At 35.3% G+C, this 27,907-nt stretch overlaps 2 protein-coding genes and 1 long non-coding RNA gene across 16 annotated transcripts; 1 reads left to right on the plus strand and 2 right to left on the minus strand.

Moving 5' to 3' along the window:
* Positions 1 to 330: 330 nt before the first annotated feature.
* On the minus strand, positions 331 to 5,229 carry LOC131025314 (AP-1 complex subunit mu-2). Its single transcript, XM_057955043.1, has 11 exons — positions 4,818 to 5,229; positions 3,884 to 4,030; positions 3,722 to 3,784; positions 3,450 to 3,626; positions 3,273 to 3,376; positions 2,751 to 2,858; positions 2,510 to 2,606; positions 2,064 to 2,161; positions 1,817 to 1,958; positions 1,561 to 1,683; positions 331 to 902 (listed from the first exon to the last, which is right to left on the minus strand). The coding sequence occupies exons 1-11, from the start codon at positions 4,944 to 4,946 to the stop codon at positions 804 to 806; spliced, it is 1,287 nt and encodes a 428-aa protein (XP_057811026.1). The 5' UTR covers positions 4,947 to 5,229; the 3' UTR covers positions 331 to 803.
* Positions 5,230 to 6,241: 1,012 nt separating this feature from the next.
* On the plus strand, positions 6,242 to 8,049 carry LOC131025312 (peroxidase 5-like). The gene is made up of 2 exons (XM_057955041.1): positions 6,242 to 6,978; positions 7,047 to 8,049. The coding sequence occupies exons 1-2, from the start codon at positions 6,310 to 6,312 to the stop codon at positions 7,797 to 7,799; spliced, it is 1,422 nt and encodes a 473-aa protein (XP_057811024.1). The 5' UTR covers positions 6,242 to 6,309; the 3' UTR covers positions 7,800 to 8,049.
* Positions 8,050 to 21,452: 13,403 nt separating this feature from the next.
* On the minus strand, positions 21,453 to 27,133 carry LOC131025319 (uncharacterized). 14 transcript variants are annotated; one of them, XR_009102133.1, is made up of 14 exons: positions 26,812 to 27,121; positions 26,671 to 26,725; positions 26,401 to 26,479; positions 25,918 to 26,019; positions 25,572 to 25,643; positions 25,345 to 25,406; positions 25,058 to 25,126; positions 24,301 to 24,893; positions 23,904 to 23,969; positions 23,678 to 23,829; positions 22,967 to 23,096; positions 22,843 to 22,887; positions 21,977 to 22,613; positions 21,453 to 21,663 (listed from the first exon to the last, which is right to left on the minus strand). It is a non-coding gene; the product is annotated as an uncharacterized LOC131025319 (long non-coding RNA). The 14 variants fall into 14 exon arrangements; XR_009102141.1 differs by lacking the exon at positions 26,401 to 26,479 and having other exon boundaries at positions 24,301 to 24,360; positions 24,657 to 24,893; positions 25,058 to 25,411; positions 25,569 to 25,643; positions 26,812 to 27,126; XR_009102142.1 differs by lacking the exon at positions 26,401 to 26,479 and having other exon boundaries at positions 21,977 to 22,476; positions 22,559 to 22,613; positions 25,058 to 25,411; positions 25,569 to 25,643; positions 26,812 to 27,123.
* Between the last annotated feature and the right edge of the window lie 774 nt (positions 27,134 to 27,907).

The following is a 27,907-nucleotide window of genomic DNA, read 5'->3' on the forward strand; positions in this document are numbered from 1 at the left end:
TTAATAGTATTCGGCTTCTTAGCTCGTGAACAAATTCATCAAGTAATTTAACTTGAAAATACAAATTATTACTATGTACAACTTACATAATAATAATAATAATAATAATATTAGGTCTCCATTTAACTATAAAAAAAATATTTTAAATATAAATTTAAAAATTTTGCCTAAATTAAGCTCGTGAACCTCAAAATATTTAACAAATAAAATTTGAACTTTGACTTGATAATAAATAAATCAAACTTGAAAATAAAGTTGGATCAACTCGATTTGATTACACCCCTAGTAATAATATAACACCCATGAAGAAACTTTTTTTGAGCATCAATCTGGAAAATTGACAAACTTGTTAATCATTTTGAAAGCAAAAACACACCACCATCACAACCAGGAACAACCTTGCAACATCCGTCCGACGACGGGGTCGGGCATCGGAGGCACGAACTCGAGAGATTGCGCGCCCGAAAGCCCCGAAGGTTGAAGTACATTTCTCACAAACGACAACCAGGTACAAAGACCAGCTGATTAGTATTTAGTGCTTCTCCTATACAGAGTAACAGTGTATTTTCAATCCAAAACTTGCACTTTGATAGGGAAAGAGAAAAAGGTTGAGCAAATGAACAATGTGACATTAACGATTACAAATATTCCCATGATACAAACAGCAACAAGATGGAACAACTCCCAATTGATGAATGATTTGCTGTACAGCCACTTCTTAGAGACACATGAAACGGGCATGGCTGTCGATACGAGTGAAGTTCGAGCATGGCAGGCTAGCATATCGTGCGGAGAGGTTGCAATCAAATAAGTCTAAGCTCGTATTCACCAGCCATTGTTATATACCTCACCCATGGGAGAGCCTGGTAGCCACTCTTTTCGATGATTTTCAAGTAACGGACCTACAAATGAGAGTTTCAACAGTGAGTGCCTTCAGAGAAAGTAGATGAGCAGGTTTTATTTGCTTATATGCTCAATGTAGTAATCAAAACCAACATACTGAAACTAATAAAGCATTTAATGAAGATATTCAACTACATGAGTGTCAGAGAGCAATTCATCTAATTCACCCGAAAGGAAGCTTCAACTTTTTACGGAAGTCTTGCACTTAGCTTAAAAAGATAGAGTGGAATTTGGGTTTGCAATTACAAGGGCCTCTAAGTGCTCTAGTTTGTACAGGAGCCATTTCTAGTCTGCATTGTCGCTTGTATTTATTTGCTTGGTCGTTTTAGCAAATATATATGTATATGGATATGAATCTTGTACAAAAAGGAAAATGAGGTTCAGCTATGGTAGAAACAAAAAAGAAAGCTAATACATTGTAAATTTATAAAGACTAAACAATCAGTCTCAGATAGATCTCTTAAAAAAGCTGGCATTTTAACGCACTACATGAATAGGTAAGATGTTTTTATCCTTTTATGAAGAGCTCAGTAATTTTCTATTTTTGCAGGGAAATAAAGACGCAGTGATTGTTGTTTATGCGATATACTAACATAGCATCGAGATTATAAAACCAGTAAAACAAATATCTTTGCATGAAAACCCATTTGAGCTCACCTGTATTCCTGAAACAGTGAAATATGGTATTTCAAATTTCACCCTTATAGGAGCCTTTCTTTCTGGAGCTGCTTCCTCTGATGCGATACTGGGAAGCCTAAACTCTGCTCTCAACATATATTCCTGAATACACACAAAACATAAACATCAATGACTAGAAATTTGGCAAGCAAGTTAAGTCCAACGCCACAGACCATCATCAGGAAAGGAAAAAAAAAAACAAAAGAAAATCTGAGTTAACACAAAAAATCCCAACCTTGCCACCTGGAAAAGATTTTATTTTCCAAATTAGTGAATCATTTTCTGGAGCATAAGCAGCAGATCCCATTGATGTACGAACATTTGGATTGGTAGCATCAGGAGGCACGGGTAACTCAATTTCAACATTAGTTGCAGTGCTGAAGTCCAAAATCACATCAGTGATAAATTTGAAATTCATAAATACAGCAGATTGAAAGAAAAAGAAACAAAATAAATGTTTACAACAGATGCAGGTACTATACCTACGCTCCTTGAACTGGCTCCTGGCTTTTACCATAAATTCTATACGGCTCCTAGAGTGCCTTTCTACCTGAGCTTCAACCCATATTAGAGGCTTTACCTGGAATAAAAAGTAACACCCACATTAGAGGCTTTACCTGGAATAAAAAGCAACTGAGTTCTCCAAATCACTAATAAATGTAAGGTAGAGAACTAGAGATGATATCACTACATCAGAAAATTGTTATAATCTTCCCAAAATTAGTCCAACAATCCAGCAGACAAGAAATATATAATCATGCCACCCTTACTTTCATAGAAAAGTTTCCAGTTTCAAATTATTTTGCTTATAATTAATAATCACATATGAAAATTCACATTTTGAAGGATATATTCTACTCTATAACTCTAAGTAACAAGTAGCTATCTTAAAACAGTATGGATCTGAATCCCAAATTTACAAACCAACCTGAGTGCTGAGCCTGTAAGTCATAAGATCAAACGATCCATCAGGAGGTATGAAGGATATGGTTCTGTCGTTCTCGAACCGGGCCAAGCGCACACACCTGAATCAACAACCAGAAGTCAGAACACATAAGACCATTGAAGCAAAGTCAGTAACATGGGCAGACAAGTGCATCATTTACAATTTGTTATCCAACAATCAACAGAAACCATATAGTGGCAAATGATAAGGCTAAATTACATACTGATGAAATTTGATGTCATCGAGATCAATGGCTTTTCCCTTAGTAGCTCGCCCTTGTGCCTCAAGCAAAACTCTGTCATTTAGTCCAAGCTTACACTCGGGCATACCACTGCAATGCATACACCATTATGAGTTACAACTTACAACTGGTTATCAACTTATTTGATTTGATTGCAATGAAAAAGCATATAAAGGACATCAACTGGTAGAATAAATTAGCATACACAAAGGTAGAGGTAAAACATTGAAAACAATTATCAGAGTCACTTATGTGTATGAACACACTGACAGAACAGTCATCTGTATATGATGATTGTATGGCATGCAGGTAAATTCCTTCAAACTTAATCATTCAAGTATACACACTTAAGATACCAAGCTGGGCTATGAAAACTATTCTACATGGTTTTCTTGATTATAGTGCATGTTATCATAATCCATGACTAAGGCAAGAGCTAATATCATATCACTCTGCATGAAATAAGAGTAGGATATACAAAAAAATAATAGAGTGAGAACTAACCTCAAATACGTTCGCATCTTTAGTGCCCCGACGACATCTGACCTAATTATTTGGCCATTACTATTGACTAGTATATTGACACTCTCCACAACATCAAGAAAGACCTGCACAACCAACAAAAGCTCATATAAACCAGAGTTCAAGAAATGCATCACAAGTTACGGAAGGAAAACTCACTTCATTCTTTTTGTAGCGTATCCCTTCGCTGCGCCATGACACTGCATTTGTGACAGCCATCGGAGGCCTCTGTGCCACTTCCATCCTGTAAGCATCAGTCTTTATGAACTCACTGAGAATCTTGGCTTCAGTATATTGCGGGTAGCCAAAGTCCATAATTTCGTCCAGTAGCTCATACTAAAAATATCAGATAAAAAGTTGTTAAATTCTCCCGTCAAGATTTTAGTTTATATATTTCAAAAGGAGTGAACAATTAAATGAACTTTCCATACCACTACAACAAAATTATCTCTAAGAGATTCCTCTTCTAATTCTTCAAAGTAGTGCTTGAAGACCTGTTAAGGAAAATGTAATTGTTGAAGTTAACAGAAACAGTGACTGGGTTATAGACAATATCATTAAAGAATGGGACTTTGATTACCAATAACGCTTACATCAACTACTCGGTGTAGGAATAAAAGAAGGCTAGCAGCATTGCAGTTCTGCCGAGATGCAGTCATGAGATATACATTGTTGTGTTGTATAAACATGTATGTCACACCATTATCGTAAACAACAGGATCCTGAGTCTCTGGATCACCCTATATCATTAGAAATTAGAAACACATTAACCATCTAGTTCACTTAAGTACAAATCCTCAATCATTAATTGATAACTAGAACAAACAAACTAAGCAAATATAAAGAAAATCATAAATCATAAATCAAATCAAAAATACTAACGGACTGTTGCAATCTAAAATTGCATTAGCAATTTACAGAAAAATGGTACCTTATGGTAAAAAAAAAACACCCCCTTTGCCTACAACCCAAAAAACAAAAAAAGCCCCTTCATAACTATCACAGAACAGTTTGACCTCTTGGACTACAGTCTGCATCAACTAGGAACGTCCAATTCCAATCACACCTAAGTTACTACAAGATGAACTAGTATCAGAAATGAAATCTGAACTGATTATCCTCTTTGTACACATTATTTTCCAATCCAACCAGTTTGCCAAGAAAAAGCAGAACACAGAAGATTCAATTCCATCAAAACAAAGTAATAACTTCCAACCAAAGCTATATTAAACCCCAAGTCCATGTTCCCGTCCAGTTCAATTGAACTGATCAAATCCGCATCTAGCTAAATTCACTCACTCCCCCAATCACAGACCAAAAACTATCCCACCACAACACAACCAAAAGACGAATATCATCAAATGAAATCAATTATCACTTTATAAGCACGGTCAGATCAAGCTCAAGATTTGCCGAATTGAACCTGATTCATCTCACTACAGCTACAATCACGAACCGAATCAATCATTTCAACAGCACACCCACAAACACAACCAAATCCAATCACGAATCACAGGGAAATCTCACCTCTTTCTCCATTAGCTTAGCGAAGAAGCGTTCGGCCTGAGAGGCGGAGACGTCTCCGCGGTAGTCCCGCCACACCAGAACCCTACCCTTAATGTCCAGTAGGAACAGCGCCGATGCTGCTCCCGCCATTTCTGCGCTGAATCAGTCGAATTTTTTTCCCCCCAACTCAATTTCCTCCGGTCCAATTGCATACGAGAGCCGCAGATCACGAGTTGCTGGAATCAATGGCGGCGAGATCCGGTGCTGATCCCGCAACTATGTGGAAATTGAGGGGTGAAATGGCCGCGTCATTGCTGTCGGAGTGTGTGAGAGAGAGATTTGGGAGAATATTTAAGCTCGATCTTCTTCTCCTTTTCCATCAAAATTCAGCTAAAAATGACGAAAGGTTAGAAATTTCCAATTGGTGGAATCAGACTCAGATTCGGGCCAACTGCATTTATGGCCCATTTGGTATGGGCTACGGCCCATCTAATTTCTATTTTAGAAGGCCCATTTACATATAGATTTTTATTTATTAATGGATCTAGCTAGTTCAATTTTTTTGTTAATGTAGTTTATTATATTTCGACATATAACCAACTATTTTACGAAGTTTGTTGTGATTCTACTTCTGTATTTATTCGAAGTTCGAACTCTTTTATTTGAAAATGAATATATGTCAAGTCCCATATTACTGAGAAGCCAGATGAATTTAGTGGTAAGATATATGTAAGTTATTGAATAATTTAATAAGTTGATTCGAGCCATTGTTTCAACTTTCAAGGAAGAAAATTTTAAAAAAGATTGTACGTACATTCTAAATATAATAACTACATATATAATAGTTACTCCATATTAAATTAAATAATATGATCGGATCAATCCAACGGTTTGATGTATCACGGTTTAATCAATTGAATTAACAAACCGATACAATCCAAATTTTCCCAAAGTTACAAATTTAAATAGGTTGTAAAAAAAATATTTTCAAACCTGCTAAGAAAATTTGAAAATGTGATAATTGTTTCAGAATCTTAGTATATATAATCTCACCTAAACTGTGATTTAGTGCTGTGTTACCATATATTATGGGAGAATAAAATTTTATTCCATTTATAATTGGAGTACAAAATCATATTCGAAATGGGGAATTCGAACCAATCAATAAAATCTTTTGGAAATTCTGGCTAATTCATGAGCTATGATGTTAGCATGCTTAATTCTAAAATTTGGACACTCTCAATCATGAAATCCCACACCAATCATAATCCAAGAAATAATACGTTACATACTATATATAATACGTATGTAAATGACCCAATAAAAAATTTATCACAATTTTCCCTGCCAAATTAAACACATCCGCACTTCGAGGGCCCATTCATCCGTTTTCAAACGCCTGAAATCCCTCACAACCTCGTACCAACTTTTCTTATATAAACTCAATTACCAACATGCATTCATCATGCCTCAATCCACCTTTTTTTTCACCAAAAAAATTTAACTTAATAAAATGATGGCATCCAGAATAGGAATCCTCACACTAGCATTCCTTTCCTATGCAATGCTGGCATCCGGATTCTTCCTTCATATCCCCGGGCATCACAGGCCGGGCCACGGCGTTAGGCATCATCACGCACGTGATCACCGAGTTTTTGATGCTCCGGAGCATCGCTTCAGGCATCATGCACGTGATCACCGAGTCTTTGATGCTCCGGAGCATCGCGATTTTATGCACCCTCCCGAAGACGATCGAGTTTTCGAAGTTCAGGAGCAGCAGAGGGGCCATAGGGGCCACGGTAAAGAAGACGGCTCCGTTGATTCGTTACAGCCTCGTGCCAACGAGGCCGAACCCGAAAACGAGCCCGTTTTCCCGGTGCAGGATCCCAACTCCAAACCCGTGCAAGAACACGAACCCAAGCCCGTGCAAGAACCCGACAACGAGCCCGTGCACGAACTCAACAACAAGCCCGTGCAAGAACACGAACCCAAGCCCATGCAAGAGCCCGAGAACAAGCCCGTGCAAGGGCCCGGGAAAGGCGGGCTGCGAGAAATGTTTTACGAGCAGAGCTGTCCCGAGGCTGAGAAGATTGTGAATATGACCATTCACAAACATTTTCTCAAGGATCCAACTTATGCTGCTGGCTTTGTTCGCCTCTTTTTCCATGACTGTTATGTCACGGTGAGATCGATCTTCTATTTTTCAATCTTTTTTCTTTTCCATTTTCATTATTTTTATGTATGATGCAGGGGTGCGACGGTTCAATCCTGCTGGACACGACGCCGACGGGGGAGGAGGTGGAGAAGAAGGCACGGCACAACGGGCCGCTGGTGCGGGGCTTCCAGGTCGTCGACGACATAAAGGCCGAGCTCGAGAAGGCGTGCCCCGGGGTGGTGTCGTGCGCGGACATACTCGCGTTCGCCACCCGCGACTCCCTCGTCTACACGGGGGTGCCCGCGTACGCGGTCGCGGGCGGGCGCCGGGACGGGCTGGCCTCCCTCGCCGCGAACGTCGAGGGCAACCTCCCGCTCCCGGACGCCACGGCGGAGGACAACATCCGCCTCTTCGAGAGAAAGGGGATGACGCTGGAGGAGCTGGTGCTCCTCGTGGGCGCGCACTCCATCGGCAGCGCCCACTGCAGCGTCGTGGCGGGGAGGTTCCACGACAGGGCGAAGGAGAGGGACATCGACAGAGGGTACTGGCTCAAGATGCAGACCATGACGGTCTGCCAGAGCGAGGACCAGGACGTGCCGTTCGACCCCTACTCGCACCACAAGATGGACTCGCGCTTCTACAAGGAGCTGCTCACGGACAAGTCGCTGATCGAGTCGGACCACAACCTGGCGAGGGATCCGCGGGCCAACAACGTGATGAAGAGGCTCGTCGACGACCAGGCCGGGTGGCTCGCCAAGTTCACCAACGCGATGAAGAAGCTCGGGGAGACGGAGGTGCTCGTGGGAGATGAAGGAGAGATCAGGAAGCAGTGCAGAGCTGTAAACTAGGAAAAATGGGATTGGTTTGCATCTTTTTTTGTGAGTAGGATTCCTCACATTCTCTCATCCTATCTCCACATCTTTAGTGTAATTCGTTTCAAGATCAATGAAAATGCTAAAGATAAAGGAGTTTACGACAAACTAGTTTGCATTCTTCACAAATTTAAACTTACAGCACCGCGTCGTCTCCTAATTGGCTGATGACATTCTCTACCGTCGCCAGTAGCTCTGAAATATTGAAGTATCATTATTTATTTGAGATTTCTGTTTATTCCAATACTAAAGTTGGAATAACCTCAGATTTTGTACAATTCGTCACGGTGTTAATATATGACTTTTTTGTCTGTGCTGCGTGCTCTGGGAGCGGTGGTTTCTTGCCCCTTCGATCTTCTTTGAGAGCAGTCTTTCTTCGCGCTTCATTGAGCTCGCTTGTTGCTTCGTCGAGCTGTTTTTAGCATTTTTGTTTTGGGTTCTTCTCATGTCTGCTTTGCTTTTGGCATGATTGGAATCGGGGTGATGGTTACTCTGAAGCTTAAATTTCGGTCTTGCCTTGGATACGGCTTCTGTGTTGCCTCGTTGGATATCGTTTTTTGGGTGATGGCTAGTTCGAAGGTCAGAAAACGTTCATCCTTTATTTTCTTGGTCTTTGACAGACACTCTTTTTCCTTCTTAACGTTTTTCTCAATGAATTTTTGTTAGAGCATCCGCATCGCTTACACGATGTGGCCTACTCGTGTAAGGCCGCTATCGTGTAAGGCGATGCGGGCCTTGCCTACACGAGGGCTACACGTTCTAACGTGTAGCCCATTTGGCCGTTGATGAAATGGCGCGTGTGAATTTTTGAATTTTGAATTTGAAGGCAGCTTTGACTGCCTCGGTTTGCGTGCAAATTTGATCGTTCGATTTTTTTTTTTTTTTTCTCTTTATATTCTCTTTTCCTCCTTCTATATCACATATGAACAGTATCTAGTAAAGGTAAGCAAGTCATGAAGATGAATGAATAGATTTATATCAATATATATTTCCTTAGAAGGTATTACTTGAGTTTGAGTATCTGCAACTCATTTAGTGGTAAAGAAGTCTGCTATATTGTATAAACTTTTTAGGTAGGATTTAACCCCTCTTCAATCAATAGAAGTAAATGCTACATCTGCAACTCATAGTGGTAAAGAAGTCTGCCATATTTCTTCTTAAACTATTATGTGAATATTCATATCATTTCTTTGAGTCAGCTAACTAGACATGGATTCAAATTTGCCTGATGTCCTACTTTCTTGACAATATGGAAGTTAATCTTTTAGTAAGAATATGTGCTAAGTTGTTGTATAATTTATATGTGGATAATGAATAGCAAAGTGTTGTTAGCAGAATTTGATGCAAGCGCAGATACCTAACAAGGCACGTGGAAGCGGGCGTGGCCAGCTTGAAATTACGTACTTGGATGAAGAGCAACGGTAAGAAAATACTATATATTTGATATGTGACTGATATAACATTTGTTACATTCATCCGATCTCTTATATGTTGTTGGTTGTAGAATATCATGGGGAAATCAAGGGAATTTGTTCACTAAGATGGTCTAGGAGCACCGCAGCTTCTTCGGTGGCAATACTTTCTTGACCTATAGTTAAAATTGTGGCAGATGGTTTATTTGTGAATTTCCATCTTGAACGTCCATGCAGGTATGCTGAAGAAGGGCTACCACTACCAGCATTCGAACCATACACAGCAGCTTAATATGGAAAAAACAATTGCATTACATAAAGCAAAAAAAAAAAAATTAACTATGAAGAAAATGATAAACAAATATTTACCATTAAACTCCGACGTTGTAGGCAGAGCTGCCGTAGGGCTAAGAGGAAGAATGAAATTCCAAATTAATAGTACATCGTGAAAATAAATTAAAAAACTTAAGAAGTACTATTTCAAGATACCTGATCGGACGTATTGAAGTGTGATGCATTTATCTAGAATATTCTAGGTGAGAATAAGCTATGAATATTCTAGAGAATTCACCACTAGCTAGATTAATCTAGAGTATTCTAAATAATACTAGGACAAGAATGAGTATTCTAGAGATTAGATATTTTCTATATAGTATCTAGAGAATTCCTTAAGTGGATGTTAGTAGAGAATTCTAGATACAAGTTAGTGTAGTGGGATCTAGAGAGATCTTCCCACACCTATAAATAGAGCTCTTGTGAGCCATTTGTAACAAAATCTCAACAATCTCAAAAACATCACTCTATCTAATATTATCTAAGTTCTTTGGAGACAAGAGCTCCACTCTAAAATCATTCTCTCTATCTTCTACACACACTACACTCACAATATTCTCTACACCACTTCACTACAATCACTCACCACACTCAAACCTCTATATAATCACCTCCAATTTTCTAACAAGTGGCATCAGAGCTTGTTCGATCATAAGCGGGCGTTATGGCGTCGTCAAGTCTCTCCATCACGACTCCAATATTCAATGGAGAAAACTATGACTATTGGAGTGTTCGTATGAAGACTTGCCTTGAATCCCATGATCTTTGGGATGTCATTGAAGAAGGAATCACCATGCCGGGAGAAGATATCGACAAGACATCCTCATCCGAGGTACGTAAGAAATTAAAGCAACAAAATGCTAAAGCTCTTTATCTTCTCCAACAATCTGTTAGTGATTCTATCATGGCAAGAATTATTCGAGCCACTACTGCAAAAGAAGCTTGGGATATCCTTAAGGAGGAGTTCCAAGGAAATATTAAAGTTCGAACCATTAAACTACAAAGTTTAAGGCGAGAACTAGAGAATCTTAAAATGAAAGATTCAGAAGCCGCAAAAGATTATTTCTCAAGAATAATGGAAATAATCAATCAAATGCGGTCATACGGAGATAACATCTCCGATGAAAGGATTATACAGAAGGTCTTAATCAGCCTTACCGAGAAGTATGATCCAGTAGTGGCGGCGATTGAAGAATCAAAAGATTTATCAAAAATGCCCATCGCGGAGCTGATGGGTTCCTTGGAAGCACACGAGCAACGATTGAGTAGGCGACATGAAAGTTCACTTGAGAGTGCCTTTCAGTCCAAACTCAACGTTAGAGGCAATAAGTCAAGGAGCGGCGGAATTTTTAAAAGCAATCACAAGGAAGGAAGCTCCAGCAACAAGAAGAGCAAGGCAAATTTTCCACCATGCGGAATTTGCAAGAAGACAAATCACTTGGAGAAGGATTGCTATCATCGAGGAAAGCCACAGTGCAAAAACTGCAAAAGGTTCGGGCACGTGGAAAAAGATTGCAGAGATAGAAGAAATCATCAAGCCAACTATTCAGAAAATCAAAATGAGAAGGAGTACATATTCTATGCATGTCACTCGGCAACAGAAGCACGAGAAGAAGAATGGTACATCGATAGCGGATGCAGCAACCACATGACATCCAACGAGACCATCTTCCGTGAGTTAGATACTTCAGTTAAGACGAAGGTGAAGATGGGCAATGGAGAACTGGTGGAGACGAAAGGGAAAGGTACAATTGCCATAGAAACTAATAAAGGTACGCGATTTATTAGAAATGTTCTCCTAGTACCTCGTCTTGCACAAAGTCTATTAAGTGTTGGCCAAATGATGGAAAATGGATATGCCCTCCACTTTGAGAAAGATTCTTGTCGAATTTACGACAAGAAAAATAACCAAGATATTGCAGTAGTAAAAATGGGAAAAAATAGAAACTTTCCCATTCAATGGCAATATCCACAAAAGGCAATGGTGGCTCAACTCGACGATACGAGTCTATGGCACCGGAGATTTGGGCATTTCAACCTAAATGCCTTGAGGCTACTTCATCAGAAAAATATGATGAGAGATATGCCTCTTCTAAATGAAAGAGAAGGTGTATGCGAAGGATGCATGATCGGAAAGCAACACAGACAACCATTTCCAACGGAGAAAACATGGCGAGCCAAGGAGATACTAGAGCTTGTCCACACCGACGTTTGCGGTCCAATGCGCACACCTTCAGTAAACCAAAACAGGTACTTCATACTCTTTATTGATGACTACTCTAGAATGACTTGGGTATATTTTCTCCAAGAAAAATCAGAAGTCTTTAGAATCTTCAAGAGATTCAAGAACTTTGTGGAGAACCAAAGTGGTCGCAAAATAAAGAAACTGAGAAGCGATCGAGGTACCGAATACAACTCAAAAGAGTTCGACAAGTTCTGTGAAGATGAAGGTGTGGAGCATCAACTAACCGTGGCCTACACTCCACAACAAAATGGCGTGTCGGAAAGAAAGAATCGAACAGTCATGGAGATGGCGAGATCCATGCTGGCGGAGAAAGGATTGCCAAAGAAGTTTTGGGCAGAGGCAGTGTATACATCAGTCTACCTACTCAACCGATGTCCAACAAAGGCCGTGCTAAACAAGACGCCGATCGAAGCTTGGTCAGGACAAAAGCCTTCAGCCAAACATTTGAGGGTCTTTGGAAGTATCTGCTACATCCACATTCCCTCAGTAAAAAGACACAAACTGGAGGACAAGACGGAGAAGGGAATCTTCCTCGGCTACAGCTCTAAATCCGAGGGTTATAGAATCTACAATCTTGAGACCAAGAAGCTGGTGACAAGTCGAGACGTGGAATTTGATGAACAAGCCTCCTGGAATTGGGAGACAGAAAGTGTTGAAAGGCAGACAACAACTACACTCCTAAAAGAAGTCACAGAACATGGAGAACAAGATCAACAAAGCCCACCAAGGTCCTCTTCAGAAGCCAATACCTCAAGTGGATCCGACTCAGACTCCTCACCAGACTTTCCACCTTTTCGGGTAAGAACTCTAGAAGATTTATATGAATCCACTGATTTATATGAGATATGCAACTTTTGTTCTTTGGAGCCAAGTAACTATGCAGAAGCATCCAAAGAGAAAGTTTGGATTAAAGCAATGGAGGAGGAGATACAAATGATAGAAAAGAATGATACTTGGGAGTTGGTGGATCTTCCAAGTGACAAGGAAGTCATTGGAGTCAAATGGGTGTTCAAGACAAAGCTGAATCCTGATGGTTCGATCCAGAAGCATAAGGCAAGACTTGTCGCAAAAGGATATGCTCAAGTACCAGGAGTCGACTACACAGAAACGTTTGCTCCAGTGGCACGGATGGACACAATTCGAGCACTCATAGCTCTGGCGGCTCAAAAGAGATGGAAAATCTATCAACTTGATGTTAAGTCGGCATTTCTCAATGGAGATCTAACAGACAAGATATATGTGGAGCAGCCAGAAGGGTTCACAAAGCAAGAAGGCAAAGTTCTTCGTCTCAAGAAAGCACTCTATGGGCTCAAACAAGCGCCACGAGCCTGGTACAGCAAAATAGACGGATATTTCACCGGTCAAAGATTTAGGAGGAGCAAGAACGAAGCAACTCTATACATCAAAACTCTAGGTACGAACATCCTGATTGTCTCTCTTTATGTTGACGACTTAATTGTCACAGGAAATAACACAAAATTGATCGAGGATTTCAAGAGAGACATGATGAGCACCTTTGAGATGACGGACTTAGGATTAATGCACTATTTTCTCGGAATGGAGATAAGTCAAGAGGAAGAAGGCATCTTCCTATCACAAAAGAAGTATATTGAAGATATACTCAAGAAGTTCAAGATGCAAGACTGCAAGCCAGTGGTTACACCTCTCATTCCAAATGAGAAGTTGAAGAAAGAAGATCGGTCAAAACCGACAGATTCTACCAACTATCGAAGTTTGATTGGGAGTCTACTATATTTGACGGCAACAAGGCCTGACATCAAGTATGCAACAAGCCTTCTATCCAGATTCATGGAAAGTCCGAAGGAGACCCACTATGGAGCAGCAAAGAGACTTCTCAGATACCTACAAGGTACGCTCAACTATGGTATCTGGTACAAACCAAAGTCTGACTCACAGATCAGTGGATATAGCGATAGCGATTGGGCTGGATCTCAAGATGACATGAAAAGCACCTCAGGCTATGCTTTCAAGCTTGGCTCAGGAATTTTTTCTTGGGGATCAAAGAAGCAAGACTCAGTTGCACTATCAACTGCAGAAGCTGAGTATGTTGCAGCAGCCGAAGCAGCATGTCAAGCTATATGGCTTAGAAGAATACTAGCGGATATGGGCGAACCGCAAGACTCATCGACAGAGATCTACTGCGATAACAAGTCAGCTATAGCAATGGCTAAGAATCCAGTTCAGCACAATCGCACCAAGCACATCGACATCAAGTATCACTTCTTGAGAGATGTTGAAGCAAAGAAACTTATCGAGATGAAGTATTGTCCAACAGAAGAGCAGTTGGCGGACATCTTCACAAAAGCACTGCCAAGGGACAGATTCCAGTTTCTACGAAGAATGCTTGGAGTAACCGATAAATGCATCAAGGAGGAGTATTGAAGTGTGATGCATTTATCTAGAATATTCTAGGTGAGAATAAGCTATGAATATTCTAGAGAATTCACCACTAGCTAGATTAATCTAGAGTATTCTAAATAATACTAGGACAAGAATGAGTATTCTAGAGATTAGATATTTTCTATATAGTATCTAGAGAATTCCTTAAGTGGATGTTAGTAGAGAATTCTAGATACAAGTTAGTGTAGTGGGATCTAGAGAGATCTTCCCACACCTATAAATAGAGCTCTTGTGAGCCATTTGTAACAAAATCTCAACAATCTCAAAAACATCACTCTATCTAATATTATCTAAGTTCTTTGGAGACAAGAGCTCCACTCTAAAATCATTCTCTCTATCTTCTACACACACTACACTCACAATATTCTCTACACCACTTCACTACAATCACTCACCACACTCAAACCTCTATATAATCACCTCCAATTTTCTAACAGGACGGTTATAAGACATGGTGGTGGTGGTGCCGGCGCCGGCGCCGGCGATCCATCTTGAATTTGCAGCAGCATTCGAACCATACACAACAGCTTAATATGGAAAAAACAATTGCATTACATAAAGAAAAAAAAAATTAACTATGAAGAAAATGATAAACAAATATTTACCATTAAACTCTGACGTTGTAAGCAGAGCTGCCGTAGGGCTAAGAGGAAGAAAGAAATTCCAAATTAATAGTACATCGTGAAAATAAATTGAAAAACTTAAAAAGTACTATTTCAAGATACCTGATGGGACAGTTATAAGACATGGTGGTGGTGGTGTCGGCGCCGGCGAGATGGTGGGTGGTGGCTGAGCCGCTGCCGCTGCGGAGGAACGTGGTGGTGGTGCCGGCGGAGGCACTGCCGCTGCGGAGGAGCGTGGTGGTGGTGGTGGTGGTGGGGGCAGGGCCGGCCCTGAGGGCGGGCGGGCATGGGCGACGGCCCAGGGCCCCAAAAAATTGAGGGCCCAATTTTTTAATATATCTCATTAATTATAGGCTTTATGTATACTAAAAAATATTAGATAACATAATTTATTGTCAAAAATTCAAAGTTCAATTTAAAATCAATTTCTAATTAATTTGATGATAATTTTGTAACATAATTTTGAGGGCCCAAAATTTTAAACATATCTCATTAATTATAGACTTTATATATACTAAAAAAAATATTAGGCAATGTAACTTATTGTCAAATTTATATTATATTAAAACTTCAAAGTTCAAATCGAAATATAAAATTATGCTGACAATGCCAGTTACTGACTTACTGTTCTAAAATGAGCTTCTTAAATTTAAAATTGTTGAAAACGTATTTGAGATCGCCAATGTCCCTAGAGATATTGAATGATTTGACAATATCTATATACATATATAAAAGCTCAATCACTTTCAAAAATAGTAAGTTAGTTTTCCTACCAAAAATCACCTTACTATTTTTAAAAATAATTTTTTCTTTCTATTTTTTTATCAATCTACTCTAGATAATAATAATAATAATAATAATAATAATAATAATAATAATAATAATAATAATAATAATAATAATAATAATAATAATAATATTCATACAAAAACGTACTAAAAATTTAATAAATGTAAATCATATTAGAAATTCTATTTTTAAGTTATATATATTTATATATATATATATATATATAATTATTTATCTACAAATTTATATTTTAAGCTAAAGAGTTCTAAAATGAAAAAATATAAGTTTAATCTTAGTAACTGCATTAAATTGTTATAATAAAAAATTTAAATCTATATACATATATAAAAGCTCAATCACTTTCAAAAATAGTAAGTTAGTTTTCCTACCAAAAATCACCTTACTATTTTTAAAAATAATTTTTTCTTTCTATTTTTTTATCAATCTACTCTAGATAATAATAATAATAATAATAATAATAATAATAATAATAATAATAATAATAATAATAATAATAATAATAATAATAATAATAATAATAATATTCATACAAAAACGTACTAAAAATTTAATAAATGTAAATCATATTAGAAATTCTATTTTTAAGTTATATATATATATATATATATATATATATATATATATATAATTATTTATCTACAAATTTATATTTTAAGCTAAAGAGTTCTAAAATGAAAAAATATAAGTTTAATCTTAGTAACTGCATTAAATTGTTATAATAAAAAATTTAAATATAAAAATAATACTATATAGTAAAAATATAAAAAAAATAGAATAAAATAAACAAATTTTAAAATGTTATGATTCTTGATCATGACAAATTTTAAATTTCATCTTTGCTAGGTTGTATTCGTAAATTTTATCAAAATACAAATTTTAAAATTAAACTATATATTCATTAAATAATATATATATATATATATATATATATATATATATATATGCTATTAGTACTGTGTATATTTCAGTAGAAATTTTGTATAAGTTATTTTAATATAATGTGTATATATTATATCATCTTTAATTTTGTCATGTATGAACGAAATTAAAATTTAGGGCAAATTTCAGAATGAGCTAAAGTTTATGTATTTATATTATAACTTTATATAGTTGAAAAAAATAGCAAAATTAACTAATAGTTTGTGAATTTACAGTCAATTAACGCCTCAAAAAAATATATATTATGAAATGCAAATAAGTAAAAAGTAATTAAAAGTTCCAAAAATCCTTTCAAAACTAATAGAAAATTTGAAAGAAAAATATCTAGATATTTGGGTGGAAATTTTTTAAATAGATAATAATAATCGTTAGTTAAAAATGTTTTGTCAAGATCTTGATCATTCATTTTATATCCTCCAATTATAAGATGGTTTTATCTTCATTTTAATGCTATTATCTTTATTAGAGCTATTTTATATAATAATATAAGTAACTTATAGAATTTTATTTTCTAAATATAATATTCTAAAAAATATAAATTTTTTTACCGTGCATCGCACGGGAGTAATACTAGTTATGTATAGAAAACGAGATTAAGAGATTTTAGATAACATGCAACTAAAAATGCTAGATAAAGTCATTTTTTATAAGTAATGGAAAATTTTATTTTTCAATATATTGAGGGCCCATTTTTATAATTTCGCCCAGGGCCTCATTTTTCTTAGGACCGGCCCTGGGTGGGGGCGGAGGCGCTGCCGCTGCCGCTGCGGAGGAGCGTGGTGGTGGTGGTGGTGGTGCCGGCTGAGCCGCTGCCGCTGCCGCTGCGGAGGAGCGTGGTGGTGGTGCCGGCGCCGCGGAGGTGGGATACTACATAGCCCTCTTCAGGGCGAGCGCCGGCCCTCCATTTATCATCACCTGACATTTTCGATTGGCAGCCAACGATTTCTTGGATTTCTTTTCTTTGAATTCGAGTTCTTGATTTGACTGCGAGCATTTGATTATAGCTAGTTCATGCAGATGACTATATATGGCAGGGTTAATATTCCCCCTCCCGCTGAAACCGTCTTCTTTTTAATGTGTAACTAGTGGTGCACCCGTGCTTCGCACGGCTACATTTTAATATTTAAATTTTTTATATTACAGCTAAGCTCAACCACCCGTGCGTACCACCTGTGCTTTCGTACAGTATGTGAATTTTATACATTTTAGCATTTAAATTTTCTATATTACAGCTGAGCTCAACCAAATACCCTATAAATATTAAACAATTTATAAGTTATTCAGGGGCTTATAAGGTATTTCAAAGTGTTTGGCAAAATAAACTCTTAAAGAGCTTATAAGCTGTAAAATTAAGCATGTTATAAGCTTCTAAAAAATAAGTTCCTCTAGGCCAGTTTTTTTTTTCTTGTAACTAATAATCATTATTATAAAATAACTCAATTATGATTTTTTTTTTCATTTGATTTTCTCTCTCTAATATTTCAGCTGCACTCTAAACTCTAAATCCTAAATCTGGGCCTATATTTCTATTCAATCACATTAATTTCATATTAACGATTAAAATTCTTCAGCTATACCCTGAACCCCGACGCTATATCCCATTTGAATTCATCACTGCAAATGATAGTTTGGAAAATAATTTTAATACACTATCACATCATTAATTAACTTCTTTACAATTTATATTGGAGTTAAAGTCAATAACTATGTTGAAACTAATTTATGATAGTGAACAGTTCCCTTTGCCTTTTTTAAATGTTTCAACCCGTCGAAATGTATATATAAAAAAATGGATCATTTTTATCTTTCTACTTATAATTATTATATTGAAAATTAAAATATATAAAAAATTAATATTAGTAGAAGGGTAAAATATATAAATTATGCATTATTTTGCTATAGGTTTCCGAAATAGAACATATATTTTAGAAACAAAATTAATTTCTTAACATGAAGTGTAGAAAATTGAGCGACTTATTATTGTAATTAGGTTAATTAAGGACTGATATCTTTATAATTAGTAGATTGGGGTGAAGTGAGAACAAAAAGACAGCTACTGCTATGTTTGTGAAAAGGTTACCTACAACTCATATACTCTGTCTGACGTTGTCGTAGGTTTTTTTTTTTATCTTATTATAAATATACATATAAATTTGATTTTGTTTTGTTACTTTGTTTTCATATTTTCCTTGTAAGCTTGTATATGTTACTATGTCCCGTTAAAATATCTAGTGTCACACCTATGCTACGCACAGTATGTAAATTTTATACATTTTAGCATTTAAGTTTTTATATTACAGCTAAGCTCAACGAAACACCCTCTAAATACTAAACAACTTATAAGTTATTCAAGGGCTTATAAGGTCTTTCAAAGTGTTTGACAAAATAAACTCTTAAAAAGCTTATAAGCTATAAAATTAGGCAAGTTATAAGCTTAAAAAAATAATAAGTTCCTCTACGTCATGTTTTTTTTTTCTTGTTTTCTTATAAGTAATACTCATTATTATAAAATAACTCAATTATGATTTTTTTTTTTTCATTTTATTTCATTCTAATTCATCTCTTTTCGATTTTCTCTCTCTAATATTTCAGTTGCACTCTAAACCCTAAATCCTAAAACTGGGCCTATATTTCTATTCTATCACATTAATGTCATAATAACGATTAAAATTCTTCAGCTACACCCTGAACTTCGACGCTATATCCCATTTGAATTCATCTCTGCAAATGATAGTTAGGAAAATAATTTTAATACATTATCACATTATTAATTAACTTCTTTACAATTTATATTGGATTTAAAGTCAATAACTATATTGAAACTAATTTATGATAGCGAACGGTCCCTTTGCCTTTTTAAAATCTTCCAACCCGTCGAAATATATATATAAAAAAATGATCATTTTTTTTCTACTTATAATTATTATATTGAAAATTCAAACATATAAAAAAATTTAATATTAGTAAAAGGGTAAAATATATAAATTATGCATTATTTTGCTATAGGTTTTCAAAATAGAACATATATTTTAGAAACAAAATTAATTTCTTAACATGAAGTGTGAAAAATTGAGCGACTTATTATTGTAATTAGGTTAATTAAGGATTGATATTTTTATAATTAGTAGATTGGGGTGAAGTGAGAACAGAAAGGCAGCTACCGCTATGTTTGTGAAAAGGCTGCCTGCAACTCAAATACTTTGTCTGACGCTGCCGTAGATTTCCTTTTTTTGTCTTATTATAAATATACATACAAATTTGATTTTGGTTTGTTACTTTGTTTTCATATTTTCCTTGTAAGCTTATATATGTAATAATCAGACTATTATTATCATATTGCACTATTAATTTCCCACAAATATTTTTAAAACTCGGTATGTGAATTTTATAAACATTACAAATTTGAATCACAATGGATACACTCTCGTAATAAAATAAAATTAAGCTAAATAATATAGGAAAAATAAGATTAGTTATCTACCTAGCCTATCTAAATACAAAATTATGAATACTCCCTAAAACGCGCTAACAAACACACATTAATTCACACTTAAAATATTAATATTCATTAACTTCATCTTTTTTCCAATATTAACTATAGCCGGTGAGAAAAAAACTCTACAAATTTTCATATGTTAGAGATAATCAGATAAAGGTGTATAAAAATTTACATTTATATCAATATATATTTATCTTTACGTGCTAATCTTTCAACAAACGTCTAAAAGATAATGTTAAGTATCAATATCAATATATGTTTATCTTCATCTTTCTTTTGCTTTGTTCATTCATATTGAAATCAAGTACTAAAATTTTCATCTTTATTCATTCATATCTATGACATTTAACTTTATCTTTATTCATTGGTAATTTAGCTTCATTCATTCATTTAGCTTTATCTAAGTTTATCTTCATTCATTCATATCAATATATGTTTATCTTCATCTTTCTTTTGCTTTGTTTATCATTCTTTCTTACATTTAGCTCACATTCCATGATAATTTTTATCTAAATTTTATCTCAATCTTAATCATAACTTTCGTTGTTTCTATTTCAAAAATCAAGTACTAAAATGTGATGCTTAGACCCAAGCTATGACAAAAATATAAGAAATATTTACAAATCAATTTACTGATGTAAATAATAAAAAAAAGTGGGCATAAAAATTGAGTGGGAAACTGTGTGAGCTAATGAGCTTTTTTTAAATAATAAATAGATAAATAGATGTTACTTTAATAATAAAAACTTATAATTGTGATTCAAAAGTTAACTAATAAATAGTCGATGTTACTTTAATAACAAACGACTTATAATTGTAATTCAAAAGCTATAATTCCAATTGCATTTTTGACATACATGTGTGTTAAAAATAAAGGGAATTCAACAACATAGTTTTCAGTGCCATACTTTATAAGCAAGAAATAAAAAGGTTTAAAAAAAATTATTCAAACAAATATGTTTAAACTAACACTCTTTTTCCCCTTGTACAACATAAATTTAAACTGATGAGATCAAGGATGCAGCCTATAAAACATTTCTCACCACTTCTCTATTCTATCCATCATCAAACTAAATCAGTTAACCAAATTATTCCTCATGAATGCATCTTCCACACAATCTTTGATGGAGACGAAGAATGTGTGAACTTCAGTGTCGGCCTCCTATGCGCTGCAGCCTCGCCGTCTGCTTAGAAGTGCTGCAACTCCAGCCTCGTTTATATTGCTTACTATAAGCTACATACTGGCAGCAAGTCTTATATGTATGCTACAACTACAATTGAACATCAATTTGAAATTTTATTTTTGTTGCTAAATTCTACATATTTCAAAATTCATTGCCCTCAATAAATGAGTAATAAAACATGATAAAATACTAAAATATGAGTCAGTCATACTCATTCATTGCACATAAACATCAAAATTGCTGAAATTTACTGAATTTCCATACAAACTAAACAACCAAAATTTACATATCTAGATACAAACCAACCTGCTACCTTCACCACTGTGAATCATAGACTTCAAAGTATCAGCTGCTAACCCATGTTTTACAATCACCTAAATCCAAATAAAATGTAACATTATAAGTACTTGTCTACTAAGATTTCAGAGAAAATAAAGGAGATTTATTAGACGCAAATTTTGGAGAACAGAAAACAGTCGAAAGGGAATCAAAACTGCAACATGAAATATTATCTAGTGAATAAATCTCTAAAGCATAGCTGCAACTATTTATTTATGGGTGCTTCACCAAATTGAAATCCTTCTACGCATAGCACACACCCTCTTCCAATGCATAGGTGTGGCAAACGCATATATAGGAAATAAAAGCAAATAACATTTTAAAAAGGACATAATCAAAAACTTTTACCTTTGGACCATGTATTTGGAGAGCTAGATAATCTCAATTTCTTTCATATCCTACAGCAACATCCCAAAATCAATATCGATAAGTTCTAAAAAAAATAATGGTAAAAAGATTAATAAAAAGAACCATTAGAACCGAAAAGCAAGAAATGTATGCAGACAAAAAATGCAACTTAAGCAGTTAAATTGAAGAATGAAGTAAAATTGAACATATAAATGAAAATTGCAGGCGAAAATCAATCTGACGGGGAAAGATACAGAGATTGGCGGCGGCAGCGGGCCGATGATTGCTGTTGCTCGTCCCCCCGTTGCATCATGGCTTGCTAGTCAATCTCAACATGCCAAAGCTTCACCAAAACCTTTGAAGAGACAGGACTTCATGGAAGGAGTTAGGCCACCAGGAAAATGTGTATTTATCGATCCTTGATAAATATTTACCTTCTCTTGGAAAACATCATACATGAATGCCTCACATTTATGAGCAATGCCTTTGGTGCTTCTCACCTGCACTCAACCAAATTCTTGCTCACTTATTTTCTTTCCATTCTACTTCAAATAATACTCCAAACTGAGAAACCACTACTACCCTGGTCACTCTCTGCTTTAAGTAAGGTTGCATACACCAAAATGGCTTCTTTGTACTGCACAAAGATTAAGGTTAAAGATAACGAATGAACCAAAACGGTGGATCGTCAAGTTTGAAACTAAGATCATTCCACCAGATCCGCACATATTTGTTCAAGCCACAACAGAAATGCATTAAATGAAACGAAACACAACTACGTTGATTATTCTTAGTGGTCCAACGGGGCAGAAAAATAATTTTGGGATATGGAACAGATCAGATCAGATTAGACTTATTATACATACCGCGTCAAGGATTCGAAAACACAGCTGCTTGTGAGGAAAAATAACCTATAAAAAAGGATAAATATCATTGAGTGGCACAAAAGATTTGCATAGCAAGGAGTGCCTTCAGTGCTGAAGCATTTACCGGCAAATCTGGAATAGGAATTCTCTCATAGATTTACAAAAATGTACGAAAGCACTTCAGCTTGATCTGGAGTTTCCCTTTCTCCATTGTTCCCAATATATAGCAAGATTAATTCTTGAAATGCTGGGTCCTAGAAGAACACATTGTTATTTAATGTACAACATAGAAGATTGTCGTTCTAATTGGTTCCATCAATCTAACTCAGGTTACAACATAGAAGATTGTCGTTTTAAATACATAACTTAAACATGAGTCCTGATCCAACATGTCAATAATACCATAGACATTGAAATAAATCAGTTAAACCATATGTAGAATCAAACATACAAATAAATTCATACAGTAAAATAAAGCACTTGAAGAGTATTGGATCAAAAAGGCATATACAGGAAATAAAAGCAGGGAATGGCTAAAATAAGAGCATTTCTTAAGATATAAAATAAGAATCATTTTCAGCCCTTAGATCATCAAGATCTACGGTTGATTCGTAATCCTGTTACATGGATTTATGGTCCTGAGTTCGAATCCCAAAGGTAGCAAAAATTTATTTTTCACAATTCATACCTTTATACAGCGAATTCATACGTGTTCTACATAAAATTCATACATTAAAAATTGCTCTTATTTCTTATTTTAAGATGTGCTCTCACGGTAGCCCACCCCAATAAAAGCAAATAACATCTTCAAAAAGACAAAAATAAAAACTTTTACCTTTCAACAGATATTCGGATATCTCTCCAGTCTTCTCCGAGTTCATCCAAGATTCAGCCAATGTCTTTAACACAAATAATAACACAAATCACTGTCACTACTAAACCCAACCTCAACAGTGTGTCTATGGCCTTGTCAACTGCCATTACCACCTACATTCCATACATCTCAATATAGTTATTAATACATACATGATAGGATCAATCAATCCTTGATAAATATTTACCTTCTCTTGGAAAACATCATACATGGTGGCCAACGGCGGAAGAAGTCGTTGGGTTATGGCTGATGACTGAAATGAGAGAACGAAGATTGAGACAAATTTTAGATCTTGAGCCTAACTACCAGCGATAATGTAAGGAGAAAACACAATAAGCCAAAAATCGTCGATAAAAAATGCTGTGAAGCGAAAAAAGAAACCACAAAAAATGAAAATCAATGTACTCCAAACAAAGTGAACATTTTCAGAACAATCAATCGAACCCTAATATACATGGAATAAAGACTAAATAAAGATCTGGAATAAAATCAAAACCCCAAAATAGACCTCAAATAAAGACTAAATCAAACGAAATAAAATAAAAATCCCAAGACCAGGCTGCCTTTATGAAAAGTACTCTTACTTATATGTTTAGCTCTTCCTTCCCATATATACGCTGAAGCTTGCGGGTCTCCAAATGATTCTATAACAATGAAAACATAAAGCAATGAGCAAGATATAACTTTCAGTAGAGAAGTAGCATGTGAGAGTTTCAATACCTTCCCAAGTGTAGAAATGGAAGCAAACTTATGCTGAAGAAATTTGCCGAATTTCCATACAAACTAAACAACCAAATTTTACATATCTAGACATAACCAACTCAAGAAAACAAAATGCCCAGCAAGCAAAATATCGTAATCATTTAGCATGCTAAGCCTACCTTCAACTGAACTAATAAAACAGAAATGTTTCAAGTTGTAATATATTATAACTCCATACCATTATAAGTTTCCCACTTGTTGATGATGCATTGCCAGAAAGATTACCACAAGCAAGGCTCACCAATACAGTAGAATCATCAAGATTAGTAAAATATAAAGAATCGTACAACACATTTATATACAAAAGGATGCCCACAAGTAAAATCATCTCAGTTTCCCTTACCAGCAAGAGACCTAGGAAACTCTCAAAGTCTCAGTACACTGAAAAGCTTATTGCTATAGTGAGCCCAACTCCCTGCATACAAAAAGATCTTAAATTTAATAATAATTCTCTATACAAAGTTTGAAGGCAATAGAACACAAGATATAATGAGGAAAAAGAAAGGATACCAATAATGTTGCTCAAAGCCCTTAGTACAGGTCAAAAGAATAATAAAACAAAAGTTTTAGCCATAATACCAGTTGGGCCACCTCTAGGCCTCCCTCTCTCCCACCACCTCTGCTTCTTACTCAGCCAATAGGTGGTTCCTATTCACAAAACGAACTACGAAAGATAAGCTTTGTAGTCAAACACAAAGTTAACATACAACACAAACTAACAAAATGTGACATCACCTCCATCATAATCGAGCTCTGTTGACAAACTAACAGTTGCATAATATGAAGAAAAAAAATATTAAATCAAAAAGGCATATATAGGAATTAAGAGCAAATAACATTTAAAAAAGACAAATTAAAACTTTTACCTTGGAATAGATATTTGGAGATCTCTCCAGTACTTTGAGATCATCCACAGATTCTGCAAAAACTGAACTAAAATATATGACAAAAAGTAATAAAAACTAATTAAATGAAAATGAGTGAAGCAAATTGGTACCTCCAATTTAAGAAGATCAAATAACATTTTAAAAACATTGTAAGAAATCTTTATGAGAAATATTTTAAGCAAATTGGTACCTCCAATTGGTACCACCAATTGGACCATCATTCTAGGAGATCCCTACCCTAGAATGACATATGTGGAGATGGTTGGAAATTTCCTACACTGAAAAAGCAGAACAAAAAGGCATGGTATCATTCAACAACAGGAATAAATTTCACTGGAATTTTTCACGAAACTTATTGCTGCGAATTCGGTAAGCATCAAAATATCATTTTTCAGAAAAGAAATCGATGAACTCCAAGCAAAGTGAACATTTTCATAACACATCATCAAAAGACATATAATTAGTCATGTGGTGGCAATTCTATACATCATAGTATCTGCCAAATAGATAAAAAGATAGTAATTAGGTCTTCAAACAATAATTTATACACACCACTTCCTTGGGATATAGAGATCCATGTTTTGCCCCTCCTCATTCTGCATATTTGCTTAGTCTTCTTAGCACTCAAGAAATACTACCAAAAAAACCAAGCACCTGAGACAATGAAACACTATTAATATATCTAGGTGTGGATCAGGAAGAGTGACATTATATGAACTCATGGCCATCAATATTTCACAGAATACAATCCCATCAATACCGCATAGTCATAGCTTAAACCTTAACAATCGGTCAATTATAACATAAATTAAGGTATGTACAAAAAACCAAGCACCAAAATAGCAAAAAAAAAGAAGAATAATCATCGCGCAGATAGGGTAGCATTCGAATTAACAAATCCAATTTTCTCAAATGTAAAAGAAAAAAAAAACGGTGAAAGATGGCATCCTATGAGAACTTGCCAGAAAATTTCAGTGATTATTTCAAATCAAAATCTACATAAATATATCGCAGAAAAGAAGATGAAGAGAGTACCTAAAGAGGGAGAAGCAGCAAGAAAACAAAAGTTGGAGCAATGAAAACACAATAAGCCAAAAATCGTCGATAAAAAATGCTGTGAAGCGAAAAAAGAAACCACAAAAATGAAAATCAATGTACTCCAAACAAAGTGAACATTTTTAGAACAATCAATCGAACCCTAATATACATGGAATAAAGACTAAATAAAGATCTGGAATAAAATCAAAACCGCAAAATAGACCTCAAATAAAGACTAAATCAAACGAAATAAAATAAAAATCTCACCTAAATAAAAAAAAATGCCTGAAATCGATGCAGTTTCGGCTCCCAGTGCAAAATCCTGCACGAATCAACACTTCGTTGTAAAAAATCGAGGGAGGTAAAAAAAAAATTTAGTTCTTCAAACAGATGGGGAAAGATAGAGACATCGGCGGCAGCGGTGGCCCGATGATTACTGTTGCTCGTCGACCAAGCAGAGAGGCGGAGGTCCGGCCGTCTTCGAGCTGTTTCCCAGCGAAGATGAGTCGCTGCTGATCCGGCGAGATACCTTTCCTATACTTGCCAAGAGAGAGAGAGAGATTTTGAGAGAGAAGCCATAAATATTTTGGAGAAAGAAAGAGAGAAGGAAAGGAATACACACGGTAAAGAGAAATGGGGCAATAAATGTGATGTAGACTAAAGCTGTAAAAACAGCTGTATTCTTGCATGAAAAAGTGGAAGAGTTGAAACAATTGTACTCTTTCACGCATTAATTGCAAATAAAAAAATTGCCTTGCACATAAGGATATCAGCTTGATCACTTTTGGCGGCAATGTGCGTGTGTTTTTTGGTGCATTGTTTTTGTGTTTTTATATATTAAGTAGATTAACAAAATAGGCTATTAGTCTAGTGGGTAAGTTGTCTTGGTTCCTATACAATAGCACTGGGTTCGAGACCCACTAGGGAACTTTGTTTTGGTTTTTTTGAATTTCAGTTTTTTTTTTAGTTTTTTTTTTGCAGCGTTTTTTCCTTTATTTTTTTTAATTTCATTTTTTTATTTCTTTAATTTTGCACCTTTTTCTGTTTTTTTTTTATTTCATTTTTTTTAGTTTTATTTTGCAGCGTTTTTTCCTTTATTTTTTTTGAATTTCTTTGTCAGCATTTTTTTCTCTATTTTTTTAATTTTCTGTTTTTCTATTGAACGTTTTTTTTAATATTTTTTTCAACGTTTGTATTTTTTTATTTATACATTATTCTAAAGTAATTATTATTATGACAAAAAATAATTATTGACAAAAAGAAATATAATATTTTTGATGAATTACTTTTCATCACATCAATAGTTATTTTTTCTTACGACAATTACTTGACCAAATATACAAAATCACAAGTTCTAATAAATAAAAATAACATTACTTTTCTTCTCATTAATAATAAATTTACTTACAAAAATAATTACTTGAGAAAATAACTAAAAGTAAAAGATCTTATGAATACAAATAAACATTATTGCGTCGAATTGTAATATTTCGAAAACATTACA

Source organism: Salvia miltiorrhiza, chromosome 5 (genome assembly GCF_028751815.1).
Source record: "Salvia miltiorrhiza cultivar Shanhuang (shh) chromosome 5, IMPLAD_Smil_shh, whole genome shotgun sequence".
In the NCBI taxonomy this organism is placed as follows: Eukaryota; Viridiplantae; Streptophyta; class Magnoliopsida; order Lamiales; family Lamiaceae; genus Salvia; species Salvia miltiorrhiza.